Source organism: Papaver somniferum, chromosome 1 (assembly GCF_003573695.1).
Source record: "Papaver somniferum cultivar HN1 chromosome 1, ASM357369v1, whole genome shotgun sequence".
NCBI lineage: Eukaryota > Viridiplantae > Streptophyta > Magnoliopsida > Ranunculales > Papaveraceae > Papaver > Papaver somniferum.
The window spans coordinates 52,728,056-52,749,852 of NC_039358.1; the positions used below are offsets into that span (position 1 = coordinate 52,728,056).

General features: G+C 35.2%; 1 protein-coding gene across 1 annotated transcript; it reads left to right on the top strand.

The window, feature by feature from the left end:
• Positions 1-2,168: 2,168 nt before the first annotated feature.
• LOC113310532 lies at positions 2,169-2,801 on the top strand. Its single transcript, XM_026559266.1, has one exon. The coding sequence runs from the start codon at positions 2,169-2,171 to the stop codon at positions 2,799-2,801; it is 633 nt and encodes a 210-aa protein (XP_026415051.1).
• The last annotated feature ends 18,996 nt before the right edge of the window (positions 2,802-21,797 follow it).

The window sequence follows — 21,797 nt, forward strand, 5'->3', positions numbered from 1 at the left end:
GTCAGTCACGAATCCTGTAAGGCTTGAGTCGTGATTGGTAAACCGAAGAGGAGTCATGCTTGCTGGAGAGCTAAGTCTCGCTCATGCTCATAAAATCATCCATGGGTGCATCATGATGATATTGAGCAGACATGAATAATATCCCCCATAGGTGTGATGGAAGCCATTTCTATAGGCAAGAGGTTAGACTTACTTCTCATTTCAAAGATATAAGTACTTCTACTGTTGTTAATCTTGATGAAGATTTATTCATGATTCTTCCTTCCATCATTACTAAGGGTGACAATCTTCTTCTTACTGCCATTCATTCTCATCAAGAAATCCATGATACTCTTAAAAGCATGGAGAATTGGAGTGCTCCAGGTCCAGAGGGTTTTCAAGCAGGTTCTTATAAAATCCAATGGAATATTATTGGTGAAGATGTTTGTCAGATGGTCACTAGGTTCTTTGAAACAAAGCATATCCTGAAAAAGATAAACAAAACTTACATCTCTCTTATTCCTAAAAAGAAAAAGCCTACATGTGCAGTTGATTATAGACCAATTGGTCTATGTAATACCTCTTATAAGAATATTTCCAAACTCATTGTCAAAAGACTTAAGCCTTTAATGGAGAAAGTTATATCTCCATATTAGGCTGCTTATGTCTCTGGAAGATTAATAAGTGATAATACTGTTATTGCTCAAGAAATAATTCGCTATATGAAAAAGAAAAGAGGAACAATTGGTTGGGTGACGTAGAAGCTTGACATGTCAAAAGCTTTTGACAAGCTGGAATGGGGTTTATTGATCAAAGTTCTTAAGTTTTTTGGTTTCAGTGAAGATTTTTGTGACCTTACATATCAATGTATCATCACTACTTCTCTTTCTGTAATGCTTAATGGGTCTCCATGTGAAGAATTTCATCCAACAAGAGGAGTTAGACAAGGTGATCCTTTATCACCATATGTTTTTATTTTTGCAATGGAATTTTTATCAAGACAACTTTCTTTGGCTCAGCAAAACAACACCATTAAAGGTATTAGAGTGGCTGAAATTCTCCAACCATTAATCATTTGCTCTTTGAAGATGACTGCTTGATTTTCACTCAAGCAAATATTACTTCAGCTAACAATCTTTTTAATATTCTACATAACTTCAACATCCAGTTAGGTCAAGTAATCAACTTTGAGAAATCTTCAGTTCATTTCAGCAAGAAAACAACACTTGAAGTTGTTGAAGATCTCACACATTTACTTGGTGTTAAACCTATGACCTTTAAAGAAAGATATATTGGTTTCCCTCTTCTTCTAGGGAATTCAAAACAAGTAGATTTCAAAGGCATTGAAGAAAACTTTATGAGCAGATATTTAACTTGGTCTTCTACTTCTCTTAATAAAGCTGGAAGATCTACTATGATTAAGCATGTGCTTAACTCAATGCAATTTATCAAATGGGAACTTTCAAGCTTCCTAATCAACTCATCAACAAGCTAACTACAATCCAGAAGAAATTATTTTGGGGGTATAAATCTAATAGAGGCTCAAATACTATAGCTTGGCACAAGGTTTTCAAACCTAAAGATTTAGGTGGTATTGCTTTCAGAGATTTAGAAAAACTTAATTTAGCTTTGCTCACAAAGTTAGCCTAGAGACTTTGCACTGAATCTGATGCTCTCTGGACAAACATTATGAGAAGTAAATACTTCAAACACAAAGATATTCTTCATCAAAATCTTAAAGCAGGTAATGGTTCTTATACCTGGAATGGCATTGTCAAAGGTATACATGTTGTTCAACAGAACTATTTTATGGACGTAAACAATGGAAAGAAAACCAATATCTGGATGGACAGATGGGTACCTGGTTTAGATTCACCTCCATTACCAATTAATGATGTCTTCAGATTTTATCAAACTGTTGATGAACTCATTCTGCCAGACTCAAATAACTGTAACACTGATCTTCTTCACCAACTTTTCGATGATGATACTTCTCAAAAGATTCAAACTCTATTTCTAGATACTTCCAAGGAAGATTTTATGATATGGATGCCAGCTAAAGATGGGATTTTTTTTCTGTTAAAAGTACCTACAAGGAACTTACAAGTAGTAGATCATATGTTCAAGTCAATGGGAGAATCATTCAAAATAAAGTCTGCAAAGCTTTATGGAAGACAAACACGGCACACATGATCAAGCTTTTTGCCCGAAAATGCATTGGAGAGTTGCACAATACAAAATACAAGTTGTCTCTTCATAATGATACCATTGACACTCATTGTGCCATATGTGGAAGAGGTGAGGAAACAATAAAGCACTTAATATTTTCCTGTGATCATGCAAGGAAGGTCCGGAGATTAGTTAATGTGGGCATAGATGAAGTTCAGAGGAGATATAATAGTGTTTCAGAATGGTTTGAAAGTTGGTTCATAGGAAGCAACCAATGTTCAATAGAGAAATGGCTCTACACTTTGATGATAAGTGCATGGATCATCTGGAAAGATAAATGCGATGTGACATTTCAGGGAGTCTCTCTTAATACTTTTAACTCCATGCACAAAATTCATTATCATCTGCATTCTCATTTGCATGAATCTTGCATTAATAATAATAATTTAAATGTTATCATGATATCTCAATGGAAACCTCCTTTGTCTGATATTTTTAAATTTAATGTCCATGCATCTTTCAGTCAGGAAACTAATATGCTTGGAACTGGTATTGTGATACGATCTAATACAGGAAATTTTGAAGGAATGGAATCAAAGGAACCTTTGCACATGGAGTTCTGCGTCCTGAAGCAGGAGAATGCATGGCCATAAATGAAGCTTTACTATAGGCGAAAGAAAAGCAACTAATAAAGATTCAAATAGAAGCTGGTGCTAAATTAGTTATTCAATCAATCATTGAAGATGTTCTACTAATACGATGGGAGAACAAGAATATTCTGAAGGAAATAAAACACTTAAGTCTAAGTTTCATGCAATGTAACTTTTCATTGTTAGCAGGAGAGATCATCAAGTAGCTGATGAAGTTACTAAGTCTGTTAGAGAATCTGCTACTAATATTACTCTCTTTAATAATTTCCTACAAGCTTTTGTAGTCTCCTGGCATGAGACAACACCAACTTGAGCAGTTAAATTCAATAAATCTCTTTTATCAAAAAAATAATAATAATAATAACCGGCTTGTAGCTCAGCTGGTTTCATGCGCTTCACAGAGGTTTCATGCGTTCCAGGAGGTCCCAGGTTCGAATCCCGGATGACGCAATATTATAGAGTTTGACACGGACGGTAGAGTTAGCTTGCCCCCCTTGTGACGACATTAGCCACACTATCCGCTTCGGCTCCCTCGACGAGGCTCGCTGGTAGGCTAGCACGGCAACCTGTTCAACTTATGTAGTAGTACGCTGCTTGGTGCTTAGCTTGTTAGGCTTCCAATTAGTTAATTATGTAATAAAATTAATAAAATTTCTAATTTTTCTTTAATAATAATGCTGAATCTCACTCCTGAGGTCAAACTTGGGCTGGGCCCATGAAGTTAGTTTTGCAATGAAACTTGAACCAAATCGTAAAATGAACACTTACCAGAACACTTCACCATTAAGGCAACCTTTAACGCCCATAATAACTTGAAAAATACCAGAATGACGCAAGGTGGCAATTCCTAATTAATTTGGATGAATATTGCTACTTTTGAAATAAAGCTGCTAATTTTCGTGAAAGGCTACACGCCTAAACCAGATATCACTTTCTCTCATTTTAATGGAGACCGGTTATTCTTAATCACATAAGATAGTGTGAGTTAAACGCGACACCAAAAAGAAACATCCAAGAGTCCCCAACACACAAAAGACAAAGGAAGCGACAATCACTTCATAACCCGCCAACAAAAACAAAAACAACTTACAAATGAATGACATATTCGCCAATGCTCCTTTGCTAGTGCTAATTACTAAACATATCTTAAATTCCCATGCAACTAAACACCAAAATCAGAAGATTCGTTATTGAATTCCCCCAAAATTAGGCATTATAAATTACTTAATATGCAACACAATGAAGTAAAGGTTATCACGCCTAAGTATATTATTAATCATATTATATGTAAGCTCGAATTTGATATTTAACTACGCTCCAAGAAAAATTGATCCTCCAGGCGAGCTTCGGCTTATGTCTCTTGTATGTAACAAGTTGCCCATAATTTCGCTGGGTCCCCTAATATCATGGATGCTAATGGGAGTACCAGGTTTTTTGGGGTGAACCAATCTCTTACCAAAGATGTTTTTTCTTACATGGAATTTTGTACGCCCCCAACTAAATTTGTGCTCTCATGAGCATCATTTTCTTTTGCTTTTCGTGGTTTAATTAAGTTGTGTTTGATAACAATTAATCTCATGAAATTAGGAGTTTCTTCTCAGAAGTAGCTTGTAGTATGATGTTTGATTATAAATCTTCCACACAAGAATAATGAATAAGTGACTGTTTATTGGCATTATTTCCCCTTTTCATGGATATTCAACACAAAACAATGAATTCCATTTCTAAGTACAATCCAAACAAAAACAGAGAAAGTGAATAGCAATTCACTTGATCTCGTAGAATCATCAAAAACTACAACGTAAGTACAACATGACAAAAAGAATATGTAATATCCTTGGACGCACGTTGGCACGCGCATGAATTAAGAAAAACAAAATCTACATCATCTTCTTCGACTCATTACTTGTTATGAAGTGGATTGGCTCCTGTTGGTACAGCTCTCTTGTCTTCAAAACTAGCGGTATTATTAACAGTTGTTGATGAAGACTGAAAATTATGCGTAAGGTCGACGATTTCTCGAGCTTTTGCTACCGTGACAAATGATCGGACAAATATGAGAATAAGTAGAACCAATAGAACAGTAACCCAACTTAAACCAAAAACTCTACGCGCCAAAATCATCATATGCTAACTAGATGTTTCTCATTCAAAAAAAAGAAAAAAAATCTTGGAATATTACTTGGTGGATCAACAGTAAACTATACGATGACTGATGGGAGAATGCAATAAGCTGATTGAATACCGTCTCAAAGACACCATAGAGAAATGTTTACGAGGGAGAAATCGCTATAAATGAAACGAGCTAGCTAGTTAGAGGAGAAGAGATAATCAAAAGGAAAGCAAGAAACTGGAACATTGGTGCTTTGAGAAAAATAGATTGACCTTACTCCGACAACAGTTGCTCCGATCGATACTGAGTTCGAGTACGATGTGTAGATAACTCTAGAAGTGATATCACTCGCGATTGCACTTCAGTCCGTAGAACAGGTAAGTTACGAGCTTTTTATAGTCGAAGAAAAATTAGTTAGTCGATTGTGGTGGCCTGGGGTTCTGTCTGTTGTATCATGTGTGTAATTGAAACAAGGCCCATCAAACCTTTTCAAACATGGAAGTTCTCAAACATAGAGTATGCCTTGTTTGCACCACAACCAAACTTTCTAATGCATCATTGGTTCGGCTACTTCAATTCTTCAAACAACAAGTTCATAAAACAAGATCAACCATTTCGTTCTAGTTTAGGAGTAGTTTCCAACGTCTGTATTCGTATGTGATAGTGTCATCTTGGGCCGAAATAAATGGCCCAGTAAATACTTTTTCTTTTCCCGTAATAAGCAATGATGGCAAGAAACAAGAATGATCCCGTCATTGAACTGGGAATAGCCTAGTTGGTAAAGGAGGTGACCCTTAGTGAGATAAGTAGCACTTTCTTTTTTCCAAGGAGAAGGTTACGTTAAAAGAAAAAGCTTTTACTGAATACAAAGCATATCACTCGCTCATAGGATCTTCCCAATTGCGCTAAATGAGGTTGGGGGTAACAAATTTGAAAGTATTGGTGTTACAAGATCATAAAATTACAAGTTTTTTTACAAGGTCTATATTTTTCGTTGCACTTTTCTGACGACCACCAAAAACTCTCTAGTTTCTCTCCTTTCACAAAACCCAACAAATAACATAATGTTCTCGGCATAGGCCAGGATATCTTGAAAGCCTTGATAAAATAATCTCAAATCCCAAAAGAATAAGAACAGTGGATAAACATGTGGTCTGATGTCTCCTTTTCGCCATTGCAAAGGACAAACAAGTCTCTTTCAATGCCTATGCCACAATGAGACAACATGTCCCTAGTCGGAAGTGACCCATGAAAATTAGCCCAGAAAATGAAGCTCACCTTGCTAGGTGTTACACCTTCAAATTCCTCTTGCAAATTTCTGCGAAAGTGTAACCCGACAACATAGTAGTTCATTAAATCAAGCTTCATCCACCTGCACTTCAGCCTTATAAGTTTGCACCAATGCAAACATCCAACTCTTTAGTTCTACAGCGGAAGTCTTTAGCCTTCTTTCACTTTCCTTAACTTCTCAAATGTATCATGTAATACATTCAAACATTGCCATACCTTGCCAACAACAATCAACCAACCAAGAACACTTAGAACATGACACAATCAACTCATTTTATTGCATCAAAGGGAAGATATACAAAACTTGTCCACTAAGGGACACAGACTTGTTCCTCTTGAACCAAACCTTAGCCTTACAATAACTCTCTCAATTTGAGTCTCACACTCTCCTATGTAAGCCTACTGATTTTCCCATGCTTTAGGACTATTTATACAACAACTTTTCTATCCAAAAACCGTGCATAGATGTTACACACGCATGGGACAACCATCTGTCCCATAAAACAGTTCCATTACCGCCTATAAAGTGCCAACTTGGCCAATTTCTCTTTAAACTCGTGCCAACATTCAACTCCTGTTCCAAAGCAGTTACAAACACTCTCCCACGCTTATAAACTTCTTTTATAAACGTCATATCTTGTTGTATCACACCTTTGGCAAGCTTGTGAAGCCATTAACCATCTCCTAATCGTTACTAGAGCATATTACACTATTGTTGCGCGCTACTGAACTTGGCCTTCATATTGCACAACTGTTGCGCTTTACTGAACTTAGCCTTGATCCAATGCACAACCATCTTGGCCCTGCAGGCTTCTTTCTCTAAGATAATGTACGGTCAATCATTGTGCTTCAATCACCAAGTCCAACTCCTTAAACTCATTCTAGTTATTCATGCGTCATATGCTTCACTTAGCCAATTTGCTTGACAATAGCAATGCTACTCTTGCATTACTAGCTTGCTTGCATTGTTCAAGCTTTGGACAGCCTTGAACTAATGCATAGGCCAACTCTTGGCCTATTCAATTCAGCGGATATGCATCAATGCCAACATCACATGTTGCATATTGTCACTTTGGACTTGCCTTGCCATTCCCTTAATGAAGCTTCGTTGTGTCGGCCAATAAGTTTCATTACTTAGCCAAATGTCTTTATAGTGTAGCTCCACCTTTGCACGTCGCTGGCCCTATAGAGTCTTGCTATTTCAGCACTTGACAGTTTATGCAGTGTCACGCAATCATTGTGCATCACTTGCCTGACCGGTCATACTATGGATATTACCTTTCTAAAGGTGTCTGTTAAAGTTACAAGTATCGTAGTTACCTGAAAAAGCTTTGTAAACTTCCTTGCACTAAAATTCTTCATAATAACCAATTCATCGTCATCTTCCACTAGCTTCGGAATATGGGAAACATCGCGTCTGAGCAAATCTCATTATGCTCATCCGCGTTCAAAACCCTCTTGAATTAAACATATGTAACTGTTATTCACAATCATATCATATATATTCGCGTAATTCATGTTAGCAGTTTTAAAAAATACCCGAATAAGTCTTCCAAACTCACTATATCTAACCGTTTATCCTTCAAGAACCTGATCCCTTTGTCGTTTCTCACCGTAAAATGTGTCATGGCTTGAACAGTGGGAACCACATTCACTACGTTCTTCCATTAACTTCAACACTAAGGGTTGTTATCGACATCCACCATTAACAGCTCGGTGTTCCTTTTAAACTTATGGTTAACCATCTTCCTCCATAGACTATTTTGATTCTTCAAGAATCTCCAAATGCACTTTACCAGCAAAGCTTGATTATTAGTCCTCAAGACTTTCACTCTTAATTCTCCATTCTCTTTAGGCATGCAGATCTTAGTCCAAGCGACCCAAAGTAACTTGTTTCTACCTCCCGTAGCACCCTACAGAATGTTAAGCATAATATGCACCATTCTTTTCTCCACACTAACCAGAAGATAAAATAAAGACAAGTAGTAAATAGGTAAAATAGCAAGACAACTCTTGCTAAGAATAAGTCTACCCACTTTATTCAATTTTCTTTTCTTCCAAGTCGACAACTTCTGCTCCATTCTGATTAAGACATACTCCCACACAAAAGTATTATGACAATGCTCACCAATGGGCATTCATAGGTAAGTGAAAGGTAATTTTTCCGTCTTGCATCCAAGCTCCCTAGATAGAACCTCGATCACCGCATCTGCTCCAGCACTTATCATAGTACTTTTATCTAAGTTCAACTTCAACCCGGTAATGGTTTCAAAAACAACCAGAATGATCAAAAGTCTTCTAACTTCTTCCACACTTGCATCAATAAAAATTAACGTATCATCGGAAAATTGTAGGTGAGAAATAATAGACCAATTTTTGATGACTTGAAACCTAAAAATCCGGCCCCTCTCCATTGCATCATTTATCAATTTAGCAAAAATATCTACCACCCATAGAAAGAGATACGACAATAGAGAGTCGCCTTGCCTTAACCCGTCATTGGGTTTAAACTTCTTTGTAGAGCTAACATTATCTAAAACAGACAAATGAGTAGAGGTAACACACCATTTTATCCATGATATCTATTTAGCGCCAAAATCATTCTTTTGCAAAATGGTAAGTAGAGATTTCCAGTTAACATTTGTCGAAAGCTTTCTCCATATCAATCTTACAAAGAATACATGGCTTCTTGTCCTTCAACCTGCTGTCCATATATTCATTAGAAATGGGAAATCCGTCTAGAATTTGTTTGTCATGAATAAATGCTCATTGAAAGGCGGATGTAAGATTCGTCATCACTATCTTCAACCTTACCGCGAGTAATTTGGTCAAAATCTTGTATACACTACCAATAATACTTAAAAGGCCTAAAATCTTTGGGTGTACATGATACCTCCTTCTTCTGAATTAAAATAATAAAAGAACAATTGAATCTCCAATAAATGGAACCATACATGTAGAAGTCTCTGAAAAGATTCATGAGGCCATCTTTTATAACACTCCAGCAGCTCTTGAAAAAGTCAGTCGTAAACCCATCCAGACTTGGAGCCTTATTGCATCCCATCTTCTTAATTACTTCCCAAACATCCTCCTTCGTAAACTCACGTTCAAGCCATATTTATCCATCTATTTATTTTTGGGAAAATATATATTTTCCATGCTCGAGTTCACCTCGTCCCTTTAAGAGAAAAGATTAATATAAAATCTTCTTATTTCCTCCCTAAGTAGCACTTCGAATACCATGTGTAAGGAAAAATAATGCTTGATTTCAACTAGTTATAGGGGAGGATCTGTTGATATGTTGATTCTCACAATAATTCATACTTTCGGTACCAATTCATTTTACAAAACCCAAGCAATGAAAAATTTAAGGCTAACATTTTTGTGATATATTTATGTTATAAAGTTATGAGCTCCTATCGAAAAGTAGTGTTTTTTAGGATATTAAAACTGATGTTAAAAGTAGTAGATAATGGTGTTTTATGTCTTGGATTATATTCGTCTTTGCATCTTATATATTATTAAAACATCAGGTTCAATTTTATTATCATTTGAATTCTATAAAATAAATGTTGTTACTAAAATTGTGATATAAAAGGTTTAGAGAGTTGTCTTTTACATCTTCCAAACGGTTGTTTTCTCGTATTTCTTGGACTATGCTTCACCTATCACTTCTTCTGCGTCTTTATCATTTAAGGTGTTGCTTATGATTTCTCAATTTATTACTCTCAAAAATATTTCTATTTTTCATGTCATTCATAATCTTAATACAAAATTCTTGTGATTTGTAATGGAGATACCAAAAACTGAGGGACCAATCCATAAAAAACAAAATAATCCTAATCACTACATTGCTAATTTGGTATAAGCCACACTGACATTGGTATCCCCTTTATCAATTTTTACGAACTGTTATAGCATTTGCAGGCCTATTTTGCAAGGAGGTCTAGGAATCAAAAACCCACGCCAATTTAATATTGCTCTTCTCACTAAACTATCTAGTATACTTATTATAGATCAAGAACAACTTTGGGTTCAACTTTTCAAAGCTATATATTTCTCAAACTCTCATCCTCTTGAATTTTCTAGGTCTTCTAAATTATCCTGAATTTGGATGAGCATACAAAAAGGGTTGAACCTCATTAAAGGTAATTTTGTATGGCAAGTAAAAAATGGAGCATCCACAAAAACTTGGGAAGATAAATGGGTTCCTAATACAGATATTATTCAAAAATCCATCAATATTCAAGAACCTGTTCCACATAAGGTAAACAAGTTGATAACTCCTAAAGAATAGATGGGACCAAGATAATCTGAATAACTATTTCGATCCAGATATAAAAGCAAACATTCTAGACGTATCTCCAAAAAGACAAGAACAAGACAAAATGAGATGGCAACATCACCCTTCTGGTATCTTCTCGACAAAGAATATATATAACTTTCTCATTAATCAGGATCAAGAGAACAATAGCTCTAATGTTTTCCTTCGGCAAAAGATTTGGAAGATTCAAGCAATATCGAGGATCAAATTATTCGTCTGAAAATTAACCCAAAAAGCCCTCCCAACTAATTCAAGACTTGGAGCGCATAATACAGACATAAACGAGGAGTGGCCAATGTGTAATTCTCAAGAGAAAGAAACATAACAACATTTAATTCGGTTGCCCTTTTGCAAGAGCTATTTGGTTCAGTTTTTATCTTGAAGTACTAAACACAAGAATTCGTTCGGACTCCATAGAAAATTGGATAAAAGAGTGGATCACGGAACCAAATTTCATGCAATGGACAGATAAAATCGCAACCATATCCTGGTTTATTTGGAAGCATAGATGTTCAGTAGTGTTTGAAAAAATCTCTCCAAATCCGAATAACCTCATATATCAAATCAAGAAATTCTTGTTTCACAACTCTCATGAAAAAATCAAGAAAACTACGATGATCCAAAAAAATAACGTCCCCAAGGAAAATGGTCTGACTTAAGTTCGGACTGGATAATATTTATCGATGCGACTTTTAAAAAAGAAAATTCGTCTATGGGATACGCGTTTTTACTCTACTCCATGGATAACTAATCTTTCATGCACATTTCTGCGGGTTCGGAGTGGGCTACTTCGGCTTTTCATGCAGAATCAAAAGCACTGCTAAAAGCGTTTACTTGGTTAAGTCAAATATATTATCTAGTGTCTCAATAGTTACAGACTGCAAAATTCTGGCGGAGACGATCAACAAGTACCAGAAAGACTCTCCTTGGAGTGCGGAAAACACTATACAGGAAACCATCTCAATTCTGGGAAAAAATACCACACGCTCAGGTAAAATATATTAACAGGAAATATAACTCTGCGGCGGAATACATTGCAAAAAAAAAGCTCGTCTAAAGCATCTTCAACACATGTCGGTCCAACTTCAGCTAAAGGTTTTAAACTAGTATTATTTCCAACATTTTTGATAAAAATGAGCTTATTGATCTTTTGTACTACATCTTCTGATTAATATATTTTTTAACTTTTCCATCAAAAAAAATATTAAGAATTCTTGTTTTGTTTTCATTTTTTAGTTTTCTATTAGTACCAATGTTTTGAAACCCAGACCGGACATCAAACCACTAAAGCTACTTGGTCAGGGTCAAATGGTTCAACCAGTGGTTTAACCAGTGGGTCACTGGGTCAAAAGAAAAAGAAATCACCTACATTTTATAAAACAAAAAGTGGTGCGGTGCATATTGATTTTGAAATAATAAAAGGATGTTAAATAAATTATCAGTCATATTCCCAATTCACTATATCTTCTTTATCTCTTCTACTGTATGTCTCTCCCTTATCTCCCTCTCTCTCTATCAAACGTACCAACATAGGAGATGAAAGAAACCGACCACCTTCTTTTTTTCTTTTCCTCTAATTAGCTTTGCATTTATAAATATAAGGATCAGCTTGATTGTGCGTCTTTTTTTTTATCGAAGCATTTGATTGTATGTCCTTATTTTATCATATGTTATGAAAAGAAATTTTGCGGATTTCCAAATTGACGCATGGATCTGGTGCATCATGGATCCGATTAAATGATTGCTATCAAGTATGAACAGATCTGGTGCATCATGGATCCGATTTACAAATCAAGCATGAAGAATTTGATTTAGCGGGTTTGGGAGAAGATTTGCTTTATCTATCGACTATCTTGATTTTTTTTCACGGAAAATAAATCGATAGAACCAGTTAAAAACCCACCTCCATCCAGTTCAACCGGTTCACTGTGTTTTTAACATGTTATTGGGTCAGTCTCAAACCAGATCGTTTTTCTTACTGGTTCACTGGTTCACCGGTCCAACCGGTCGGTCCGGTCCGATTTTTAAAACACTGATTAGTAACACCTCAAAAGTCAAAGTCAACTAGACAATGGTTCCTAGTTAATTTTCTTTCTCCTTCTTCATTTATCTTGTTGGATGATACGAATGTACTCCATTAATTAGTGGTACACTTAATCTCCTGAAATCACTAGGTAACCATGTTTACTACTAGTATATAAATTATGGAGGCCTAATCCCTACAGCTAGCAAAATGCTAGCTTAATACTATTATCAAAATCATCTAACCAGATTTGATCCGATACATGAAGTCAAAAGAGTATGGAAACCATTGCTATCTATCAAGACCCAGATTCCGCCAACTGAACAAAAGCACTCTCGATATGACTTTGCATGAACAGTTACAAGGCATGTTTTTCAACTGATGTGAGACTAGATTTCTGGTTAGGAACAAGGACATTCATCTGATTTTCTTTGATTTTGAAACTCTAGCCAAACAGCAAATCATCAAAGAGGATGACCAAGAAGAACAAAAAACAATACTATGTTGAAGATATTCGACAACAAAAAATTGTACCGACAATTCAAACTAATTCCACAATATCATACGATTCATACCACCAGTCTACCACTGTCCTGGAACGGGTGGGTCATTCAGTTTTATATCAAGACTGCATTCTAAATCTTCGGCGCCATAATTTTTTTTGATCGGTTAAGTATGCAGCCTAAAAATCATTTGTCTGATAATATGTTTCATTTCCGCGTTGGCATGTGTTAACAATTAAAATCCATGTAACATCCATCACATTTTGTTTCTTCTTTTATCTTTTGGGTACATCTGATTCTACATACATCCTATCACTGTACCACATTCAATCAACAGTGCTGCATAGTCTTGCCAACCCCACAATCATAAAGCACAAAGAAAGGACCTTGATTTAAGATAGATAGAGCTGGGTCTGCAGTGCTGCTGCTGCTGGTATTGGCTGTACGCAAGTGGCCCTACAGTAGTATATGTAGTAATCCTAGATATAATCTCTGTATCAAAAGCAAGAAACTCAGTATGCACAATACTGAGCCCTGTTTTGTCATGACTGATGAGAGCCAGGCAGACAGACAGATGAGTAGTCTTTCTCTCCCTCTGCATTGGGAAATAGCTCGCTTCCGCGCGCTGTTTCCGGGCGTTCATTCATTCCAGCTTTAATAAAAACAACAACTCCCAAGATAAGAGCAGGAAACCTCCATAATGCAACTGAGAGTTTATTTTTTGTTTTCATTTCATCATGACTCATGAGGTCCAGTTGTTATGTATACAAGTACTCATGTGTCCACATGCTTTTCAGTCTGAATTGACTCATCACAAAAATTAAGTATCAGCTTTTGTATTTCAGTTTCATTAGTTGGTTGCTAATTAGAGTCTCAACACTCTTATTAAAAATGAATGCAAGGATTATGGCTGTGGGCTGTAGATTCTTGCTGATAATTCTTCCCTTATGTACTTTGGCTGTTAGGCATATTGGGTTTATATTAAATGTTTCAAAAGTATACTAATTTTCTTGTTGAGGAAAAAAAAGAGATTCTGGTGACTGACTCTATTTAGCTCATGATTCTTAGCTTAGAAAGAATTAATTAAATAAATAAGCTTTTAATCATAATATGTAAAAGAGAGATTCTTGATAAGACTATTGTTTCTCATATTCTTATCTAAAAAGGAATTTTTGAGCTATTCTACTAGTTAACTACAGAGTACAGATATATTTTAATCATTGTAGAATTAATTTAACGATAAATTAATTGAAATAGAGATCGTGGTCATTCTATTAACCTCGTGATTATTATATAAAAAGTATAGTAGGAATTTTGATTTAATAATTTTTGTTCTCTCTACTAGTCTATATTCTACGTAGAGACATTGTAGTTGTTGAATTTCTTATCGTTCTCCTTTATATAGGGTCACAGACTTCACAGTGGCAAGGATCTTGCACGTAACTATTTGACTCTTTTCTCTGAAAGCAAGAATAAAACCAGAGCTACTTGATACACACTTTCTTCCGGCACCTTTTTCTTTCCATGCACCTTCTGCATTAGTTCTAGCACAACTAATGGCGTAACCATCATGAACTACTAAAACTAAGTCTTCGGGCTTCATAGCGACACAAAACCGTGGCCTTAAACTCCCCTTTGCAAGCAACTTCCGCAGAAATGCAATGAAGGTGCATGTGAATCACAAGTTAGGCGAGGAACCATTCCCTGCAGCAAAATTTACTTAGCGAGGAGTGATCACTGGTTCCATCACTTTTCTCTTCTTGTTGGTCTTTTTATCTACCGTTTAGTCGCGGATAGAGGTGTAAATTGGACTGTGCCAGCACGAGTTCAGCACGCTAAAATTTGAGCCCAGCACGGCCCAGCACGTTAGTTTTGCGGATTGTGCTGGGTTAGCTAATCAGCACAGTAGCACAACACAACACGCGGCACGGATAAGCACGTGGCCCAGCCCAGCACAACACGTCAAAAAAGCACGTGATAGCATGCACAAATACACCATATAACAAGGCACAATACATCACATTTTGTGTATATTTCACCGAAAAAAGTCTTTGTTCTAGCTAGGTTTTGACATCTTATCATTGTTATGCTGGCTTATTTTTATAACAATATATAATATCTAAATATTTGGAAAGTATATTTCAATACCGTTGTTATAATGTCGTTACCTATATTTGACTAGAACATTTACTTTACATGACAATGATCCAATTTTATATTTGATGAGCTAATTCTTTTTATTGAATAAACTTGATAATTTTACTTGAAATAATTTCTAAAATAATTTAAAATGATATTTGTCTATTTAGATTCTCGTGATAATGCCCGACTTAATATATACTATTAAGTGATTTCAAATTGTTTACAGCACGTGTGCCAACACGACACAACATGACACAACACGTTTATTCGTGTGTTGTGCCCGTGGGATGTGGTGCGTCTAGTTTTTGACTAGTAAAGCACAACACATCACATCATATTTAAATCGTTGGCATAACACAACACGGCATGTGAAGCAGGCGACTTCGTGTGCCGGGCTGACACGTTTTACACCTCTAGTCGCGGGGTCTATTTTTTCAAGAAAAAATTTCTCTCCAATCAGAAATCATTTCTCACATTATTCACAACCGCAAGATCCAGTCCCTTCCACAAATGAGTGGCTTGGGCTGTGAAGTAACTCTAAAACTTGTTTAGTGGCAAAATTACACAAAATAAGCAGGGGAAGATTTTAGGAGCAAAACATGGACACATAGCATTTGCGGAAGATAATTGCCTCCCAGGCTTCAGGTCCACACTTCCAAATGGAAAGCGTAAAATTTGAACTTCTCAAATGTAGTGCCAGTTCATGCCTATAATCCAAAATTTCACAATCGAAGAAAGGAGAAAAACAGAGACGAAAAAAGGAAAAAGATATGATAAAATAAGAGATTTAGTAAAAGCTAGTGCTTGTGGTTGTTGGCGTGGTAAAAACAACCAGATCGAGGGTTTTACTCGTTGGGAGATGAAGAAGAACAAAAGTCTTTCATAGGGAAGAAGCGAGAGAAAGAGTCAGATCAGATGTAAGTTTACAGTTGAAGACTGACTGACCGTGAAAATAAGGAAAGAAAAAACATTTAGGCTCGTGGGCACCTGTCATGTAAAATGTCTAATCTCTTTATCATGTCACAATATAATTGTCATGTTCACATGGGTCCTTCCTTGGCACATTTGATTCTTTCTGTAATTAATGAGATCAGTTTGTAGCTTTCAAATGAAATTTTTTGTTCCCGACTCCCTTTGGTGTCATAATCAACCAGAGATGATGCCCGAGCAAGATCAAGTTCGATCTATGAGCATAGACATAGAACAAACATGATTGGCACCTCACCACTTACACTTATTTGCTCCCCATATGTATCTAAGTAGATCCTTAAGTGCTCATTTATCCCAATATATTATCCAGTGTAGTTGGGTTGGACAATCTAAGACTAAAAGGGTGAATGTTTAATTCAAAAGTGAAGCACTTGCTCAGGTGTGGGAACTGCTGCTACTATGGTTTATACGTAAAATAACAGCAACAAACACCACCTTTGCAATAGTTGCCTAAGTGTTGTTCAGAGATTTCAGAAACGGTTCAGTGTAATTATGTAAAAGAGAAATGGCAAAACCATTCACTAACACTATACGAGTTTGTTCCAAAGCCGAACTAAATGTTCAATTCAGATGTCAAACAATAATATTTGTTTGGGTTTAACTCCAGTGTCGACACATAATTATTGATAAGTCGAATGTTTAAACGAATGATTGCCATTTTTATTGGATGTCCCCGAACCAATTAGCAAATAGCAGTAGTGATAATGAATTACGAGAAAAACTATGATTCTTACTTTGCTTTTTGGTCTCTAATGGATTATTAGTATGATTTAGTTTGAAAAAATAAATGATTGTCGTAGCGATAATCATTTTAAGCTGTTGTATACATTTAATGTTAAAGAAAACAGTTATAGTAAGAAAGAAACTGTAGATTACAGTTGAAAGATGTCGTATGATCACAAAGAGACTCCAGAAAAGAGAAAAAGGAAAATAGAGAAAGCACTAGAACAGTGCTCATATATATGATCAATGGTTTTACTTTGGCCTAGTTTTTCTTAAAATTCTGCCGCTGAACACATCGTTCTTTAAAGGTAGCTTTTCAGCCATATTAGCTAGTCTAATAGAAATGGTTTACACAATTTACACCTTTTTCACCCCGTGATTTCTTTTATGCAACTCCAAGATTTAACTTTAAAAAACCAAACATGTATGGATGCTCCACTTATAATTGTGTGATATCCGACATGGAGGTCGATTGTGTACACACGTTTTGATAATTGTTTGCATGACATTTGAGCCTCATTCTTTAATTTATTTATGGGAATTATGTTTATGGAAAATTTTGTTAAAAAGTTTTGTCAACAACTTTTATCAAGGGATCCCAATCCTTTCTAGTATATACAATGTCATCTACGTTTGTTTTTTTGTTTTTTTTTTTGAAGCACTCGTTTTCTTTTATTACAGTATTAACTACTTGAGGAATTAAATGACATAATCAAGATTACATTCTTAAAAATGTGCACAAAATTAAAACTACTTAAGTAATTAAATGAAATAATCAAGATAACATTCTTAAAAAAATGTACACAAAATTAAAATTTCTGTTGCATAGTGAGATCGATCTTCAGAACATCGTCTAGAGACAAAGATATGCTACTTATGTGATAACCATAAAATGAACACGTAAAAACAGAAGGAATCACAACTGTTAAATAATTATGAAAAATTAGAATACAATATTAATAAATATTTTAATAATTGTATCGTAACGGTCCTTAGAGTATGTATATTAGTATTTATTTGTTTAATTCACTCAATGAAATGGTAAAACAGATTAACCCATGATTATGATGGTGTCTTGTAAATAAAATCTGTACTGGAAATTTAGACATTATCTGAGATTTTGGATATCAAAAATTGGAAGAAAAAAATTTGTCCAAGCAAATAATATTTTATCAAATGTCAGCTTATTTGATATCCAATGTCTAATAACGTGCATATATATAAGATTAGACAAACAATAGTAAATTAAGTATTTTACCAGTGATTATCTGATATGATATTACAACAAGGACGAAAACTATAGCCACTCAATCTACTTTCTGCTAGGACCGATTTTTACATAGCCGATTTTAGTATATCAACTTTCATCCAAGTTTTTATCTCAATCCTCTCTAGCCTGTTCATTTTTAACTAATTTGAGTTATTTGTATCTGATTTTTTGGGGTGTTTTTGATATTTGTTTTATAGGAGTTTTGGTTGTTAGTGCAGGTATGGTTTGTGATCTAATGAAGAAAATAAACCTAAGACATGCCAAAAATTTTCAGCACTAATCTAAGAGCTAGCTGCAACGACGATAACATCTTTAGCACCTATGAGCATATCGTCTTCGGTTAACAATTCTGGATGTCCTCTAAATCCTCTATTAGGACTAATTTTTGATTTAGCTTTAATTAAATCGAGTGTTTAATCGGCTCATTGATGTGGTTTTATGACTTTCTGGTTTGCTTTGTAATTTTTTTTATTTGGGCTTGTAATATTCTCTATAATGGTGTTCTTGAGTTTCGGCTACGATCTAATCAATCTTTACTTAAAGTTTGTTGATAATTTTCTCCGACAAGTAAGTGAGCTTCGACAATTTACTCGTTGAGTTCACTATTTTCCCACCAGTCAAGTTTTAGATCTATCATTTCTTAGCCGTGGACTTCAAGATAATTTTAGAACCTGATCTAGGGTTTTGGATAAGGCTTCACCAATCCAAGATTTCCCGTATGAAGTGGACATTACTGGTATAATTACTTTGATCCGATTAACTGAGGTTCTGTAACTGGAGATTCATTAGTTGATCTAGTTTGAAGTTTAACCAGTCGTGTTGTAATTGGTTTATAATGTCTTGTAATCTCATGGTTTTTATTTTTCTTGATTCAATGACAAATTTATCCATTTGAAAAATCAAACGTTTACGTGAGAGTAATCTTGCATAATCCAATTCAAGATATCAAGCGACATATTTTTCGAATATTTAAAATCAATACTTTTCTCTAGGCTTCTTAGCTTTCGAGTAAGCTGCATTAGTAGCATACCTTCTGATCGACTTACAAAACCAATGAAACTACCTATATTTTGTTATTTATTTTTAAAATATGACCTTGAATGAGCCAATGTACCATCGGTTCAAATTCGTTAACAAACTTGACCACCACTTCACTATCCGACTCAAAAATCATTTTATTAAACCCAATATTTCCTCCCAGCCTATTGCTTCAACTACGGATAGACCTTCAACTTACTCAACAAATTACTTTGGATTTAGTCCTCCATTAAAATAGCTCCATGCTGCTTCATGACATTCACCTGCTCAACCACAAACAGTTAGCCCATTGCTTGTTTTTCCTGTTTCTCATGTTTAGTACTTGATTTACTTATTATTATTATTTTGATAGAAAGATCCATACATTATATTAATAATTGAAAATTACAATATAATGATCGATTACAATTTGTAAACATAAAAAACAAATACTACTACTTGAAAGCAATGCAAGGAAGATAACACAAAGAAAATAACCATCTACATCTAGAAGAGAGATGTAGAAGGGGGTTTGGGAGGATGTCCACAAATAATGAACATGTTGCTGAAAAGAAAGATTTGGGAGATCATGAGTTACTGTGACTATTCTCCGTTGAAGATCGAAAATAAAAATGTTGAAGGATTAAACCTAACAATATTAGGTTTTGTTTCGCTCATGTGTAATGATGGTTGTGAATGGAGTCCCATGGTATTAAAGCTGGGCTTTGGTACAAGTGTAATGGGAGAGTGGTTGTAGGTAACAAGGGAAGTACCTGTAAGTATTTCAAACCGTTTTAGAGAATTGTGTTACCACTAAATGAGTAACAGCTGAAGTAGTGGGAATCAATCGTGTTTCCTTGATATTCGGCATGTGACTTGATAATAGGTGACTGACGATTCAGTAGCCAATCTGACAATGATTCTGACGGTCGAGATATAGTGAGGTCGAACATGAGTAATTAGCAGGGAAAAAACAGTCGTCGGCCATGAAATCGAGTTTTTCTATTGGTAGCAAAAGCAAATCACCTGCGGTGGAACATTCACGAACGATATAGACATCACATCTTAACCCAATCTTTATGATGCAACATCCCAAGATAATATAAGCAGATAAGCAAGTCCTCCATGAGTAACTTGAATCAAATATGATGTTTAACCCATATATCATATCATTGATAAGAATTAGGATGAACCACAATAACATGTTATAGATAGTGGATTCATCTCGCCTGTGAATAAATATGATAGTTTCTTCTACTAAAACAACCCCCTTACATTCATCTCCAAAATCAAGTTTAATCCTATTCAAATCATAACAAGATTTTGAATTTGAAGGCATAGAAATTGAGAACATGCCCCTGACCATTACAAAAGGAATAACAATTGTTTCATAAAACGAAAAGAGAATCATCACATGGATGAAGAAAGAATCACCACAAGGGTGAAGAAAAATAACCACAAAAACGAAGAAAGAATCACCATAAAGGTGAAAATTATTACTACACACATAACTACCTAAAGAAAGGGAAAACCTTTGATCTGACCAATGGACCTGAAAAATTCAGATCAAATCAGCCAGATCAGGGAAGAAGATGAAGTTTAATGTTGTTTTTTCCAATTGGAAAAGGTACTGCACAAGCAGTTTACTCTTGTGTGTTCTTTGTCTTTGTAGTATTCGCATACAACACGATTTACTTATTGAAAAACAAAAAAAAAATATTCATCAAATCGATTTACAGTGATACTCTGCCAGACTTGGAAGGTGAGGCATGATCTACCGATTCAAAATATGAGAGTTCGTTATTATTTTTGTTAAGAATTTTCGATTTAATATATCCTCTCTTTTCCGATTAACAAAAAAAATGAAGAAGAAAGACAAGTACTATTTACCCATCGTCAAACGAAGCCAAAATATTTTCACCCCGATCACAAACCCATGACTGCTAATGGGGGTACCCGTTTACTTAGCAGTGTACCAAAGTCCTTATAAGACAAACTGAAAAGTTCTATGTTTTATATGGATTTTGGTACCGTCCTCAATAATCTGGCACCCCCGTTAGTAATATCGCACAACCTTTGCGGGGAACCAAAATGTAGGGATGCCAATGAATAACAGAATATTCGATATCCGTCCGAGTCCGTTCGAATCGTTAGGATATTATCCGAAATTTCGGATAACAGATATCAGATATGGATACCTTATCGGAGATTCTTACTTTAACGAAACGGATACAGAAAAAGCATTATCCTATAGGATAATATCAGATAACCGTTAAAGAATGCATATGCAATTTTTTTAAAATGTCAATCGAATAATATATTTAGTTGTGAACTTCGTAGTATATGAAGATGTAGTAATAAAAAATATTATAGAAGAACAAAAACACAACTAATTTTGTTGGTTATGAGAAAAAGCAGAGAATTTTTTCAACTCTAGTAGAGAACATTTGAGTTTTGTTTAAATCTAATTTCATATAATAATTTTAAAGTCAATTTTTTTTTGCATTTGATCAAGGTATTCGGTGTTGTTTAGTTGAATTTCCTTAGAGTTTCTTTGATTTATTTCGTAATTAATGAAATGTAGAGAAAGACTAAAAAAGAATT